At 40.0% G+C, this 16,620-nt stretch overlaps 1 protein-coding gene across 4 annotated transcripts in view; it reads left to right on the top strand.

Moving 5' to 3' along the window:
- Positions 1-11,465, top strand: part of cdkal1 (CDK5 regulatory subunit associated protein 1-like 1) — a 225,970-nt gene extending 214,505 nt beyond the window's left edge. For 3 of the 4 annotated variants that reach the window (XM_037074091.1, XM_037074092.1, XM_037074093.1), the window contains exon 15: positions 9,658-11,465. In XM_037074091.1, the coding sequence (XP_036929986.1) occupies positions 9,658-9,819 (162 nt within the window). In that variant the 3' untranslated portion in view covers positions 9,820-11,465. Of the gene's footprint in view, positions 1-7,347; positions 7,471-9,657 lie in introns of those variants that run through there. The other variant, XM_037074094.1, reaches the window with a different exon arrangement.
- Positions 11,466-16,620: the final 5,155 nt, after the last annotated feature.

Raw genomic sequence — 16,620 nt, 5'->3', positions numbered from 1 at the left:
GTCTCAGCTTCTCCCAAATCCACAAAACATGCAGATCAGAAAAATTTAAGACTGCAAATATTTACTAGTTGAATGTGTTTTTTCTCTGGTCACCCTGTGGCTACCTGTCCATAAAGTTTCCCTGCATATCTGTTGCATGTGATCCTTGCCACTTGACAGTGACCCTGAAAGTATGGAGGATGCATCATTACTTTTGGTATCACACTATGTATTTTTCATTTCTACTCTTTTATTCTCAGTTTGTGACATATTTTGTCCCCTGTCCGTCCCCTCATATTTGTTTAGCTTTTTGTATCCCTTTTGTTTGTTTTTCAGCCCACTTTTTATCCTGTCTCATTCATTTTATTCATACCTTCCTTCTCCCTCATTCCTTTGTGCAGTGTGACACAGTTAAAAGGCCCTGGTGTTTCGCAATTTCATCCCATGAAAAAAGACCAAGGTTTTAGAGAGAGGCAAAAATTAGCTTTTATTGACATGGATGACATCTCTTCCTCTGTTCTCTCTTAGTCTTTCTTTCTCCCTCTGTCTCGCTGCCTGTCAGTCCTTCATTTACAGAAACAGCACTTTCCACAGAAAGGTAAGGACAGTAATGAGTCTTTTAGTGCGGCACAATAGTGGAGAAAGCACTCAACAGCATGGTGAAGGAAAGAAAAAGAAAGTATCTTCATCAAAATGAAGCAAGAATGAAAGGGAGAGAGCGAGGTAGACTGAGAGATCACGAGACTGAAAAAGCAGCTTGAGTGCCATCCAATAATCAGCTCCTTTCACAGCATACTTGCTCAAGGAGACCGAGAGAATAGGAGGGAGAGAAGCAAACGTCTCAGCTCTTTCCACAAGACAGCAAATTGACAGTTCATATGAAAGACAGAATAGAAAGAGGAGAGAGCCGCGAGTGATATAGAAATGGAGGTATACGAGTTGTGAACAGTGTCCCTCCATGACCACAAATTGACAGACTAACAAAAAATGGAGGTGAATGGACAAATCAGTAGAGTATTATATCTACAGGCCTTTCTCCTTCCTTTAGTCTGGGGCTGGTATTTGTTTTTTCCCATACTTCATTCTGTCTGTCTGTCTTTTTATTTATATCAATTTTAAATTCAGTTTAAAGTGGCTTCATTGACATGGGAATCAGTCATTTGTATTGCCAACGCAAGTTTCATTGTATCTCTATTTGTTGGTTTGTTTCTTTCCCATCTTTTTCTTTCTTTTAGATCCTGTTTTATCATTTCTTTGAAAGTCTTTCATCCTTTTACCTCCTGCTTATTTGTCATCCTCAGATATGTTTTCTATCCATTGGCTGTGTGTGTGTTTATTTTTACTTGTTTGATGCGAATGAATAGCAAATACAGAAATATGAGAACACACACTGTGTAGATGTGGTCAATTCATAATTGTAGCTTTATATACTTAGGACAAGCTGAGTGGGTGGGATTGCTGGTACTTTGCATCATGATGCTTACATGCTTACAGTGCATGGATACAACACCGACCCACACTAACAGACACTGCAGGTTCAGTGGTACAACTCACAAACACACACACACACACACACACACACACACACACATCCTGGTGAGCACACATTTATGATGTGCAGTCCCCCCCTGGTGTGACTGGCAGACTCCTAATAGCCGCAGGCCATATGAGACACAGGCTGTACACACAGAATCATCATGTAGACAAAACACACCCGCACAACACAATCACACACACAAACACAGAGGCATAACACTTGAACATAAAATCTGTCTTCCGTGCTCCACTTTGACATGCAACTGTTCAGGATTGTTGCTTTGATGTTGTCATTGTATTGTTGAGGAAATAATAGAAATCAAAGATTAGGCTGTCTTTTCTGGTTAGGATACAGTTAATCCTCTCATACCTATTTTTAAACTTTTTATTTGAAATGTCAAAAGGTTTCGCTTGGCCTTTGCATGACATTGTTTACTCTGGTAGCAAATAATTTGTTTTGAATTTAAAACAGCAGGCGTAGCTATTTTAGGATTTAATTTAGCATATCAAATTGTATGACATGGCCTGCGCTTTGTGTGTACTTTAAGAGCTAAAGTCACAGTAACAAAGGAGAAAATGCCATCAAACTGTCACTGCTGTCTATTCTCAGTATTCTTACCTAATATGTCAAATGACATTAGGCAGCCTCATCCTGTGTTGTTTATTTAAAATGTCAGAGGGTTTTCAATGCCCCCTGTTCTGGGTTTGCTGCTGAACCACAGATGGAAGATGTAAATAACAAAGCACTTAGCAAACAAGAGTTCTGGGAAAAAAGTTTAGTTATTGAGTAATCATGTATTTAGTAATTTCTTGTCCCTATTACAGTAAAAATAGACTTTCCTCAGTAACGGCCTTGTAAACAAACTCCTCTGAGCAAAGTTCTACAACAGATGAATCACCATGGCCTTGTGTTTTTGTCTGAACTTTATTATCCTCTTAAGCTCAACATGCTGTCTCATCAGAATAACAGCTGCACTTTTGTATCAGCAGTTAATTCTTGTTATTGTAGTAGTATTTAGTTGCAAGAGAAGACAGTCCATGCCAAACAAATCAGACCTCCTCTGTAAGAGTTCTTGCAAAAAATAAAGAAATACAAATAAAGATATGTTCTGGTTGGAACTAAACCTAGTCACTAGGTCCTAGTGACTAGTTGTTATTGCATTTACCCCATTCAGTTTTGTCCTGTTAAAAGTTCCTGTTAAAAGTATGATATGTAACATTCCTGCATTAAAATGTCTAGAAATAATATACTTGTCTTACATATTGTCTAAATTTGTGTACTTGCTTCCGACAATGTTTAAATCTAGAGAAATCTGAAAGTGTACTCATGATAAAACTGTCTTTCAATTACATGCTTGCTGCTAACTTCCAGGAAAACATCAGATGATATGTCAGAGAGTAAGGGAGGTAGTAGTTGGTAAACACGACTAACGGAACATGAATAAAACTTTAATACATTACCTCCTCTGTGAACATTTCTGCCGGAGTTACGTTAGAAATTATCCTCACCAGTGCTGATCAACACCACCAAAGCAACTCCCGTGATCGGACACTAATGTCTTTTTTATTAGTTTGTATTAAAAGCTGATGTGTCACTTGCATTATTCTGAGGGGTTAGCATCCTTTCCCTTATACTACTTTGGTCAGCAGCTATGTAGACATTTGCTGGGTGTGTGAAGAACAGGATCAGAGACCATATGTTATCTGGTTTATTTATTAGGCATCTCACTGCACAATGAATGAGCTGATGACTGCTTAGAAGTGTCCATAGAAGTTGTGGTCTCCCATAGTCTCCACACCCAGTCAGTGGTTTAATGTCAGCTTTTCCTTTCAGGACAGTTTTCCCCTGTCTTTAATCGTGCTAACGGGATCCACAATAGGCTACAAGGCTGGCTGACTGAGTTTGCCCCCTTAAACTTGTTTCATAGTTTGTATGGACCTGAGACACGTAATCCACCTTCTTTAATCCCAGATTCAGGAAAACACCTTGTGACTTTATCACCAGCGATATATTACCTGAAATGACTCTCAGCACAAGTTTTTTGGTAAAGTGCTTGAAGCTGTTAGTTAATGTAGCGGTGCATTATTATTGTCGAATTCAATCTGAAATCTAAAGACACGCAAAGCTACAATACGAATTAGACAACATGAGTCTTGTGTCACCCGTCATGTGTAACGCATGACGCATACGTATACACAGCACCTCACTGTTGACACGTAATGTTGTTCTGTATTTAGTTACTGTAACTCTAAACCTAACAGTGCGGAAAACAACTTGATGCATCTTTGTGTTGATGAGTTTAAAAGAAACTTGCTTGTGTGTCTGTTAATCAGGTGTTGAGACAAGCATTAGTATTCACTGTAGTAAACACAATGAGTGCATCATGTCCAAGATCTAGATCTAGTGCCTGTGTGTGAGAGAGATTTCTGTTAATCAGGCTGATGCCTTTAAGAAGAATCTATCTATCAACGGAATGGTGCTGCTGGTTTGTTAATGCTCTGGTACGTTTCCCAGATGGCAGCAGAGAAAGCAGTGAGTGAACATAGTGAATCATGTCTTTAATGATGTTTTGGGTTTGTCTTATGCAGCAGGAACCATTCAATGGCAATGCTAAATGGTCTTAAAAAGGGAGTCTTTACCATTCTGTATGCCACCGTCATGGACTATCTATAATCCTTATAGTGACTGAAGTTGGTTTGGGCTTTAGTGTCCATAACAAATCTTTTGAAATTGATCAGGAAGTACAGTCTCTGCAGAGAATGCAGCTCTCTAATGATACTGCATGCCAATTAAAAGTCAAAATACACACACTGCTCTTGCTTCTAACACTAATGCCCTGGGAACCTCATCACAGCCTGATAAGCTGAGAACTGATGTTAAAACACATTTTTGGCAGTTTCAGCGTTGGCCTCTGTTTGTGCCACATAACTGCTTGGCTTTTCCCTTCTGACTACTGACCTGAGGCAACAGTGAAATTCAGGAAGCAGTGAAGTACCACCAGAACACCACATTGACTAGCTGTAGCAAACAGTCGCCTTCACCACAGTTAAACAGAACTGATGATATTGATTTCCATTCACATGTTCTGCAGACACCAGCAGATTCACCGTTGTGTTTGTTGCTTTCTGTTGGCTTCGCTTTAATTTTGCACTTTGTATTGCATTGTGTGAGAAAATAGAACCTGCAATGTCATTAAGTCATTCTTGTGTTTAAAAAGATAAAACTTAAGAACAAAATAAGGATTTTCATCTGTTGTTTGTCATGCCAAACTACAACCGGACAATATGATTGGATTAGGGTGTTGTGAGCTTGCAAAGTGAGGAGAAATGTACCTCCACACACCAAACATTGCTGTGTCTGGGGGTTTATCAGTCGGAGGAAATTTCAGATGACAGATGAGAAAGAGAAGTGAAAGAAGAGAAGTTCCCCCTTTGAGCGTCTCCTTTTTTTTGTTAGGTGTAGCCGCTTTTCATTAACTGATGTGGATCACTTTGTGAAAGAGTCCTAACAGACATTTATTTATATCAGTAATATTATGTCCCGTTCCTCTTTCCAGCTGTAAATACAGCTGCAGCTCATTGTGCTTGTCACTGTGGCTTTGTCAAATCACCCGTGACTAAGGAACCTGTTACATTATCTGTCTGCTCACACTCACACACGCGTGCAAACCACTTTGCTGGTCTCTGTGTGTCTAGAGTGACACTGACAGCTGGTGAGGATCATGTGTGAAATGTGACCACTGTGTATTGTGCTTTCTGGCTCTCGTGATGTTTTGTGTGTGTGTCTTTGTGGGAATCTTTCGGGGTGTTGGTGGAGGCTGCTTTTTTTTTTTTTTGTTGAATGGTGCATGTGCGGAATTGGAGGAAGAGTTTTTATATCTTGAGATATTTGAGTCTTAAGTAAAACTTTGAGGGAAAAGTATCTTGTGCTAGCTGGCCTGATACCCCAGGTGTAGTATTAGATGATTTTAAAGTAGGATTATTTTGCTCTGTTCTACCGCTGTGAGCAGAAACACTAACATTATCCACCACAGGCCTTCACGTACTCACATACACACTCCATGAAAAAATGCCAGCCCTCTCACTCTTTCTTTCTCACAGACATATGCACTCAGCATGCAGCTAGCAGGTGGGGAGCTATCATTGAGAGCCACATATCTTGTCTTTTCCTGCCCCCTTTCTTCCTCTTCTTCCTTTCCTCATTTCTACTCCATTTTTCACTTCTCTCCAGTCCTCCCCTCTTTCCCACTGTGCTGACACGCACCTACTGGCACTTGGATTTTCACTTATCTTCCCAACTAGTAATAGATTTTCGACTATACTATTCAGCCTCTCTCCTGGCACCCTGTTGTTAAAAGACACCTGCAGAGAGACAGAAAAATAGATGGATAGAGGAGGAGGCAGTATACTCGCCCTGTCAGCAAAGAGAAAAAAATAATGGTTTTGGTTTCATCAGTCCTTTTGCTTTGAGTCTGCTTTTGCTTTCAACTCAGTTTCCATTAGCTATTCATCTTGGTCATTTTTCTCCCTGAAGAAAGCAGGAAATGAAATGCAGTTCCATTGTACCGAAGTGTTTCTGTTGACAGGCAGCCTTTCCCATTCAGCCATTCATGTTTACAAAAAGTTAAGAATGATGTGAAACAAACGTTTGTCCTTCTTTTGTCTCACTGTCTGGCCCTTCAGCCTTTAATGAATAAGTCAGTGGTTAAACCTGCTAACAGACAGACAGTGTAACCTTACTGTAAAGTACTTAACATTATTACTGATGAGATTGGATTAGTGATTTGAACCCATAACAGAAGTAGCTGTATTCGTTAGGATCACATGTATTTGTACAATTAAGAGGCTCAGTGTCAAGTAGCATGTGCACTATGACGTGAACTTGACATGGCTACCAGTGGACACCCTAGTGAAAAGCACCCTTATTGTTTTTCAAGCATCAAACAGCAACAAAACAGCAGATCAGTTTCGCCATCAGGGAGTCCAGTGATGATCCTAACATCAAGCAAATGTGGATCTACCAGCCAGACCTCTGTTACTGGTTACCCCTCCACCTATTGTCTGAAGTTACTGTAAGTGACTTATGGATGTGTCACGTAGGCGTTGTCGGTCATAGTATCCATCCTCCATTGTGCACTGTAACAGAAGAAAACCATTCAGCGACATCACTGAGGAGAGGAGTGGGTGGCAAGGCAGCATTCACAAGCATCAGAGAGGACAGGGGAGCGGGAGTAATGTGGCGGATAGAGAGGCAGGGGGACGGACGCTAGGCAGCTGCTCATGCACACAGTCATGTGCATGCAACACGTGTAGGCGTGCACTGACTCTGACATACAAGCACACACTGTACATACAGGCAGGTGTTAGCACACACAAAATCTGTCACTCTTTTACACTTAGTTTAAAGGGCAGTGGTGTACTATGTATGCATTCAAATGTATTTGCATATCAATAGTATATCTCAGTTTTCTGGATTTCCTGCTCATATAGGAAGTTTTTAAACTAAATTGGCCAAACATCCTACTGATGGACAATGAGAGAAAAGTGGAAAGGCCCCTCACTGAGAATCCATAGAGAGAAGGAATAAAGCCAGGTGAGACAGAGGGATGTCAAAGACCTGATGGATAGTTGAGAGTGAATTTGAAAATGAAGACAGGCAGAGAGAGTGAGAGAGTCGATCTAACTATGGTAAATATCAAAGCCAAACCTCTTACAGCTATCCCCAGTGAACCTGATTAAAGGTTATTCTGGAAAGCCACTGATCAATCACTCAATATCACCCTGCATAATCTACCGTCTTGGTGATAAGGCATTTTACTGACTGTCATGCAGGAGGAGACATATAGAACTACCACAAGGTCATCCAGATCGATTTCCACTCCACCTGGAGGTATTGACAAGTGTTGGTGCTCCTATCCTGTTTGTTTAATGCTCCAATGAAATGAGTCACATCTTGAGGTGCAATTTCACTTGAACTCACACCTCAGCTCTCCGGACACACTCAGATGTTAAGGTAAAACTAGATAAATGTGTAATCAAACAGAATAATGATTAATGAGGGAGGCTGGAGGCCAGGAAGAAATCTGGCTGGTTATCAGTATTCAGTGTTTGCAACTGAATCATATTAACACCATCACCGACTGAAAAATGGCCGCTTATTTTTGATGTTGCTCTTATCACAGCTGCTTTTAGTGGCGGTTCAGTAAGCAGCATCATGTGAATTGTTTAAATTTGCATGTTTGACTATTGGTGAGATGACAAACATACATACTGACAGTCAGCCCGAATTGGTCTTTACTTTACGTATACACAAAGAACGGCTGGATTCTGTGTTGCCAGTTGAATGTGAAGTTAATCTTGATAAACACATCAATGAATACATTTACATGAAGACTGATGAGTACTCTATTTTTCCAAATATAATCATGTTCAGAAGTTGATACTGATCATGCACATACCATATTCTGTTTGGATATTCCGATTTTGGGTATGTGTACAGCTCATTCAGAAATACGCATCCAAATTTTGGTTTCACCGCAATTTGCAACCCACAGCCTCTTGCCATTTTATGGTCAGTTCTGGTTAGTCTAAGCTAACGTTTTGCATGGCTGGATGCATATACAAAGGAAAGCCCAAAAAAGAAATGCATCTATTTTTACAACTTTTGGAAAAAAGCAGGCCTTTGGATATGCACAAATATCGCAATGGTGACCTTTTTGAAAAGATGATTGTACAAATGAAAGAGGGAGGCTGTGTTCACTAATCAGCACGACTGCATTTAAATGGCATTATTAATGAAATACTCATTCATTAGCCATGTACAGAGGTTAGGAGTATTTTTTTTCTGCATGTTAACTTAGTAAAGCACAGAAACTTGAAAAATGATGTGCCACTGAGAGATTAATGTTAAGACAATCACTATCATAGTCTTGCTTTGGCTGTACTCTCGTTGTAAGCTAACTTATGTTCTCATGCCTCTCCAAGCTTCCCTACGTAACCACATTACAGTGCACCTTCATCAACATCAGCATGATTCAATAGACAGCACTCTGTAATAATTGGATCACCACAAAACTGCATTAACTGCTATGCACAGAGATAATGGCATCATAATTGAAATGCACTCATTTGCATAAGCAAATGACTGGTTTTTATGAAGGCTTTCATCCACAAAATATCGAAATAATCATCGGATTTAGAATTCTGTTTATTATGGTGTCTTTAATTCCCAAGTGGGGGGGGGGGTGGTGGTAGAAGGTGTGAGGACCAAAGACGGATGGGAAAGTGGGGGGAGTGATAAAGCCCCGTAATTCCCCTTTGCTCTTCTAAATGAAAGTATATATGGCTCCTAATATCAAGAGGCATCAATAGGTATATTTCTAAATATACATAAATTATCAGCAGCAGCGATCCATGAAGGGTAGTTATGTACCCACATGCATAAATGGCTATTTTATAAAGAATCAGGGGTGAGTACCTTCTGATTTGGCTGATTGATGTGGCAAAAAGAAAATCCACATCTTTTTCAGAGCTGGTCCTCCTCTTATTCCCCTTCCTGCCCCTCTGACAGTTTATCTTTTCCTCTTTTCCCTGCTCCACTCTTCACACCATTCCTCTTTCCCATCATTCATTGTCACATCCTTTCAGTGGTGGATGTCTTTTTAATGGTCCAGCACATTAAGACTAAACAGAACTCTCAGATTACAGACATTTGATGCTTTGGATCACTGGCCACTGTGCTGTCAAGCATCGCTGTTTGATTTGTGACTGTGGCCAGTTGATTTAATCTAAAGATGAGCCCCTAATTGTGAGTTATGAAGATGGCTTATGATTTTAGTGTGAATGTGTTGGTGAGTAAGTAAAGCAGAGCCATTTCTGTGTGTTTGCACACATTAGAGGGACATTTTAAAATAAATGTTAAGTATTTAGTCTTCTTGTGTGAGAGGAGAGAGGGCTCAGGGGGAGGCGCAACTCAAAAGCAGGTTTAGAGATTGCACAGTTGCTCCTCTTCTACACCGTCCTTTACTGTGGTGTACTATGATGGTCTTTACACTCTGAGGATGATGATAAATAAAAGACACATCAAAAGCCTGTACCACTCTTAATCTCACTCTGATTGTTTCTGTCTGTTCCCCTCTACAGGAGCAGAAGGCCAATGGCATTCATGGTCCTACTTCCACGCCTTCTTCATCTCTTTTGTTCATCGGCTCTTACAGTCTGGACAGGGAAGGACTGAAGAAGCTGGGAATCGGCCTTGCTCTGGCAGCAGCCATCTTGGCCTTCATCATAGAGAAATTGTACTGATGGAGCAGCTGCAAGATTTAAGAAAAGAGGAGAGCATGGGGACATAATAGGAGTCCAGACAATGTATTGGAAGCTGCTGAATACAGCGATAAACTGTCTCCTTGGATATATACTCCACATGCTCTCATTAAATGTTAAAAGAACCCAAAGTCAGTGACACCTACACAGTCGAGGATTATTTGAATGATATGTGAGACTTCTGTTGTTTTTTTTAGTACAGATACTGCTTTAATTTTTAAGTCAAGGGCAAAGTTTAACACCTACTATTCATTTTACTCTGTCATGTCATAACTTATGTCAGTCTATGAAGTAGGATCAATCACATGAGCAATGACAGCTCAGCAGTCTTTACATGCCTTACAGAACTCTTTTTATACAATCTACTTGAATACAAATTACACCCCTGTTACACTTTTAATTAGAATCTATTTCTATTTAAGTGCATATTCAGTGTGAGAGAACATTTTGTCAAGTGGAGGCTGTTTCAGGAAACAATTCTATGCTCTGTGTTTTGTCCACTGATAGCCACAGCAAGACATTTTTAATGAATTAGTAAATACATGTTTTGAGTCAAGTCAAGTTGCTGTTTCAAAGATAAATTACGCACAACCCAACTACCGGTAGTTGAGCTCATTCTGTTCTTTTGTACCAGCACAAAGTCTGAGGATGATGAAACTCACTTTTTAACTTCTAGCAGAGTGATTCTCAGGTGTAAATGAGTTACCCAACATAAGTCTTGAGCTGGTAGATTTCCAGATGTTGTGTGTTGCCTACCCTCCTTTCGAAGGATTTAATTGCACTTACTTTACAGTATGTGTTAATTTTTTTTTTTTTGCGAAGAGGAGCAATGATGTGTATAAAGGTTACAGATTACCTTTGACTGACGATAATTTTTAACCTTGATTTTGAAGTATTTATTTTTGAAAAGAGATGACAATATATTTTAAGATGTTTGCAACAAACATCTTTGAAGTTGTTGTTACGTGTTCTTCTTTCCTCAGAGCCGGTGTTCCGATAGGTTTTTTGTTTCATTTTATGTTTTTTGTCTCATATGTCAAAGTCAGGTGGTATTTATCTGTGACGTATGTCTTACCTGGTTAGTTATAACTGCGAACTGGTCAAGACATTGTTTTGTCCCACAGAACCCCAACACACCCGATGTGATTTATTTTATTTAAACGTTATGACCTGCTCTGGTGCCAAGGGTTGTTTCATATTTCTCTACTTAACTGTAGTGGTGTCTGACTGATATCAACCTCAGAGAAGTCACTCCAATACCAAGAGGTGAATCGACCTCCATGTTCATACAGACCATGACATCAGTTGAAATGTTCAGCTGAAAACTGTTCATAGGGAAATCTCGATTATTCAAAGTACCACCATCCAAATGTATCTTGTTTTGGGATGACAGCAGAAATCTGAGTTTGACATGTCAAATCATGAGCAAGTACAACCAAACCATTACTTACTTTACATTACTAGAGGTCAGTTAATTTTCTGTAATGAGGTGAAGTGGCCCTGCAGTACAACTGCTGATGTGAATCATTTTTGAGACAGACTACATGTTGTTGTTTTTTTCTCTTCTTTATACACATTGTCCCAACATCTAAAACAGTTTAATAAAGGAAAAAAAAATAACATTCTCTCATGATTGAAATGAGTGAGTTGTGTGGGAGGGTTGTTTAAAGGTCAAACATAATGGTCTGTGATGTTACTGTTGTTGTTCCTAAAACATTATGTTGCTCCAAGACCATCATTGCAACTTGCGAATTAGCACCCAAAGTTCAGCAAGCTGTCATGGCTGAAAGTACAGGATTTTTACTTAAAAGACTGGATTTTATGTTCCTGTATGGAACATATTACATGATTGACTTACAATTTTCCTTTTTTTTCAGTTCTCTGTCACTGGTTAAGCTAAGGTAACAAAATTACTTTGTTAGGTTTAGGCAACAACAATTATTGGTTAGGTTAACAAACAGTACTTTGTTAGGCTAAGGTAATGAAAATACTTTTAGGTTTAGGAAATCATTTTTAAGCTAGGCTTTGGCAACAGAGATACTTATTTAGATTTAGGCCACAAAAAATACAATGTTAGGATTACGCAACAAAAATACTCGGTTAGCCTGAGGCAATACAAATTACTGTGTTACCAGATTTATACAACCAGATCCTGCCTGTTGACATATATATGATCTGATATCACAGTGTTGGTATTGCCTAAACGTAGCAATATATTTTTGTTGTTTGAACAGTATTATACATAACAGCAAACAACTCTTTGCTATTTAAAGGTATAAAGGAGTGAAAGTAAAAGTGTGTTGAAATCAAAGATTCTCCTTTCTTTGTTTTGATACCCGGGCTAGCCGCGTGTGCATATTACTGGATGTTAGCGATTGTGAAGAAAGAAAGTTGATAGTCCACAGGTCCTCAAATACCGACAGGTTGGGTTGGTGATGCTTCTGGAGACACATTACCCGTCTGTGTTATACGACCTGGGAATGAGACAATCAACTATGTTTCTCCACAATCTTCCTGCACTTGAATTATTAACTCCTGAAGTTTTTACCACTAAATAAGTTATATAGAATTACAATGGGGGAGTCCCATGTATCTTTACAGCACTCTGTATCACTCAGTTGTTGTCATGTACAGAGTTTGCCCATGTTTCTCTCTTATGTCTTTCTGTTCTGAGGTATCAGGAGAACACTCTCAACATGTGCTCTGAAATTTCCAACAGTTAATAATGCATGGCCCAATTTATGTGTCGCATCTCACTGGCACATGTGTCTCTGTCAGTATGTCTGCATTTTTATGTGTTTGTGTGTACACATGCCCTGCATATATTCCTAGTCAGTGTCTCTTTTTGCGACGTTGTTTCTGTGTCGGAGGGTGTGTGTGTATGTGTGTGTGTGTGCATGCCTGCGCTGTCTTATGTAGTGTCTGTAGTTTCCTCCAATGCTTAATTTAGCGGAAAGCCAGCATGCATGCATCTGTGTGTGCTTCAGGAGTGACAGGACTCATCGCTCTTTCATTCAGAAAGGCCTGTTATTAGATACACCACTGTTTGTAGCCTACACTCACACACACTACCTTTGTATTATCTAAGTATATGATGCGTGTCACACGGTGTTGTTGACACACAGAGACATGCATGTACCCTGGCTTTTTTTTTTTTTTTTTTTGCCTTGCTTGTGCACGTCTCACACACACACACACACACACACACACACACACACACACTGCAATTTTGTAGTATGTGGGCAAATGATGCACGTCAAGCAAAGTTGCACACAAACACGAGAACCAAAGCTTTATATTACCCGATCAAATGATGCGTGTCTCACACATAGACACGCACACACACTGGCTTTGTATTATGTGATCAAATGATGCGTGTAGCTATGAAGCTTGTTACATCCATCCAGCAGTGCCCTATATTATTCTGCAGCCATCCATACTGTGTGACAGTTCTTTTGATGCTTTGTAAGCACATTTCCTCACTGTGTATGTCAGTTACACGGCATTGTTCTCCAATGAAATATGGATGCAACGACACCCTTTATGTTTGGGAGATCATCACTTACTATGAAATATTGAGGTGGGATGGGTGGAAAGGAGATCATTATTCACTTTGCATCATTCACTTCAGTTGTTTCTAATAAAAGCGAGAGTTTCTGAGTTCTTGTCTTAGTTGCAGCTGTCGTCAATTTGTCACCTACACAGCAAGGTGCTTTTGATGCGAGCAACTCTGGACACAAGACAACGCCGGCGAGGTCGAACATTAACACGCCTGCCCGTGTCTTCTTTCATCAGGTGTATCCTTTAATTTCATCAATGTAAGTGTTTTACATTTCTGAGTGGTCTGGCTTGCAAAGGAATGCAGGCAGTGTTGCTGCTACTCAAAGAAGGGCGCTTGTGTTTTGAGACGATGTATTTTAAATCGGCAGAGATTAGTGCAAGTGCAGCATCAGGATCGGTATGTTGCCATCTGAGCTGTCCGTGGCAGATCAATCTTTTGGAACTGTATCACATTTAATTTAAAGTAACTTTAGAGTATTTAAAAATGTGTACACCACAGTTACACGAGTATAAAGCTGAGGAAAAGGCAACAGTGATCCTGTTCAGGGGCGAGGCAGACTTTTCTTTACATGCATTTTCAAATGTAGAAATTCATGATGGATGTGGGAGGAATGTTTCCATGCTCTGTACACTGTGTGAATTGTTTGCTCTGACAGTGAAGGACGGGGGAGAAGAAGCCATCAAACAATGTTTTTTTTTTTCTTTTTGTGATATTTGAGCCTGCAGTTTCTTTTATAGATGAGGACTGTAGGCAGACATGGTCCAAAATTCCTGCCTTTATTGATGTCGTGGCCATTATTTGTAAAGGTTTACTGTATATCCGCAGTGTATGCTGCTGTGAGGCGTGAGTTATAAAAAGAAAAAAAAGAAGTAAACAAACATAAACAGTAGCCTAAATGTTGCCTTATGAAGTAGTAGAACAACAAATATAAAGTGTCATAATGGTGCAATATGTGCACAAAAAAAAGGTTTTGGCACAAAAATTTGGTTTGGGTTTGTAAAATACCTAATTTTGGCTTTAAATACCTGCTTTGGTCACCACAAACATGGCTGGAAATTGTTCCAGTCTCAAACTGCGGTCACTGGCTTGGCAGCCGTCAGTAAACCCAGCCTCTCGATTTGAAAGTCAGCTCATAAACATGTACAGTAATATGAACTGTGATGTAACGTGTTTTGCAGAAATGTCAGTATGGTACGCATCCTGTGACACGTACAGATTTGAATGTATTGGTGCTGTGCAGAAAAAGTTAAGTGCCAACATATAAATTCTGGCTACTCGGCCTGAAAATGACATACTAATCACAATCTGTTGGTGGATGGTATGTGCTGGGGTGACAACATTTTATTTCTTTTTTTGATAGAAAAATGCTAATAACATAAGATGCCCTATAATGTGTAATGCTGCCTACTGATACAATGATCTTATGTATCTGACACATATGTTGAGTGGGCACAGAGATTCTCTGCAATGTGACCCAATCACGAAAATCAATAAATAAGGTATAAACAAATAAGATAAGATAAAATAATCCTTTATTAGTCCCACAATGAGGAAGTATGTAGTATTACAACAGCAAAGGGGAAAGCGAAAATAGAGAGCAACAGTTAAAACAGTAGTAATAAGTAAAAAACTAAAACTACGGTACATTATTGCACATTGATGAGTCTATTTACACCATTTCATGTTGAGATGCAGAAATTGCACATTGGGATAATGAGATTGCACAGTTTGAAGTTGATTTGGTGTGTGTGTGTGTGTGTGTGTGTGTGTGTGTGTGTGTGTGTGTGTGTGTGTGTGTGTGTGTGTGTGTGTGTGTGTGTGTGTGCACGGTCTACTGGGAGCAGTGTGTGGTTGTACAGTCTAACAGCAGCAGGAAGGAAAGAGCTGCGACACCGCTCCTTCACACACTTAGGGCGAGGCAGCCTGTTGCTGAAGGAGCAAAAAGATATAAGAAATGAAATCTATGTTAACAACATCATGAAACCCATTTTGATAATTTTCCATCCTGTTTTGTTGAGCCAGTGAAAGACATGGTTGGACCGCTGTGATACAAGTCTCAGATCTGAGTCACCCCAGGACCTCGAACTTGAACCACCAGTGGTGTGAGCTGCTGTTTGTATGACTCACAGAGCCGGCCTTCTCCTCTCCTCTCCTCCCTGGCACTTATCCATCATACTTAGCATGAGGAAAGTTCAGAAAAACACAAAATAACTTTGGATTAAACTCCCAATTTCACAGAAGATGAATTCCGTTCAACTTCGTCAATTAACGCTTAATACACATTTATTGGTGGAGTGCTGATTGAATGCCAGCAACTGGCACGAGTTTAGCTAATACAGAAGGTCTTGACATTACTGGCTGACGGAGCTTCTCATTAGCCACTATCTCCGGCTGTGACCTTTTCATTGGTGCCTAACGAAGTAAATTCCTCACCATTTCTCCGTCTACCACTCGGATTATTTTGCCGAAGCTGCTCGTGTTTGCCCTGACGTCTTTATTTTGGGGAATACATTGCATGAAAAAAAAAAGTGAGCGTTGTGTGTCTTTTATTGTGGTTGGCTTGGCTCGTCAGCTGTTGTGTGAAAGCAATAAAAGAAAAAGTTAAAAATAAATAAAATATAGAGAAATGTAGACAGCAGGTTTGTCTCCGTGCTCGACTGATACCTCTCCTGTTGAGGTTTGTTATCTGGGTGTAACACTTTTTGCTCAGGCAGGCAATCAGTAAAGTATGGAGAGAGAAAACCTGACATAATTACGATGCTGTTCGTCGGGTTAAGCCCAATTTAGCTCAGTCATACCATGCTGTCATTCCGCGTGTTTCAAATCTGTTTTGCTAAAACCATCAACATGTTTCTCTTTTTTTTTTTGTCAGTTTCGGCTCAAAATCTCACCGACTTGGATCCACGTGTCTGTCAAAGCGACAGCGGTTTCTCGGGAGATTACAGAGACGGTGACGTTGGAGGTGCAATTAAAATATTTGCGGGATCAAAACATTCACATCGCACGTGTTTCAGCGCTGACGTTTAATTGACATGGGACGCAGTCACTGACGTAAAATATGAAACTGGGCTGTGCGTGTGTGTGTGTGTGTGAGAGAGAGAGAGACAGAGAGAGATGCTGTAGGGGGTGGAGGTTACTTAGCCCCAGGGCTGAAACACAGGAACAGCAGTGATCGAGACTACCTTACAACTGAGACCCGGCTCAAACAAGGTCTGTTAATA

The sequence above is a fragment of the Acanthopagrus latus genome, chromosome 17 (assembly GCF_904848185.1).
Source record: "Acanthopagrus latus isolate v.2019 chromosome 17, fAcaLat1.1, whole genome shotgun sequence".
In the NCBI taxonomy this organism is placed as follows: Eukaryota; Metazoa; Chordata; class Actinopteri; order Spariformes; family Sparidae; genus Acanthopagrus; species Acanthopagrus latus.
This window is presented reverse-complemented; position numbering and strand designations above follow the sequence as displayed.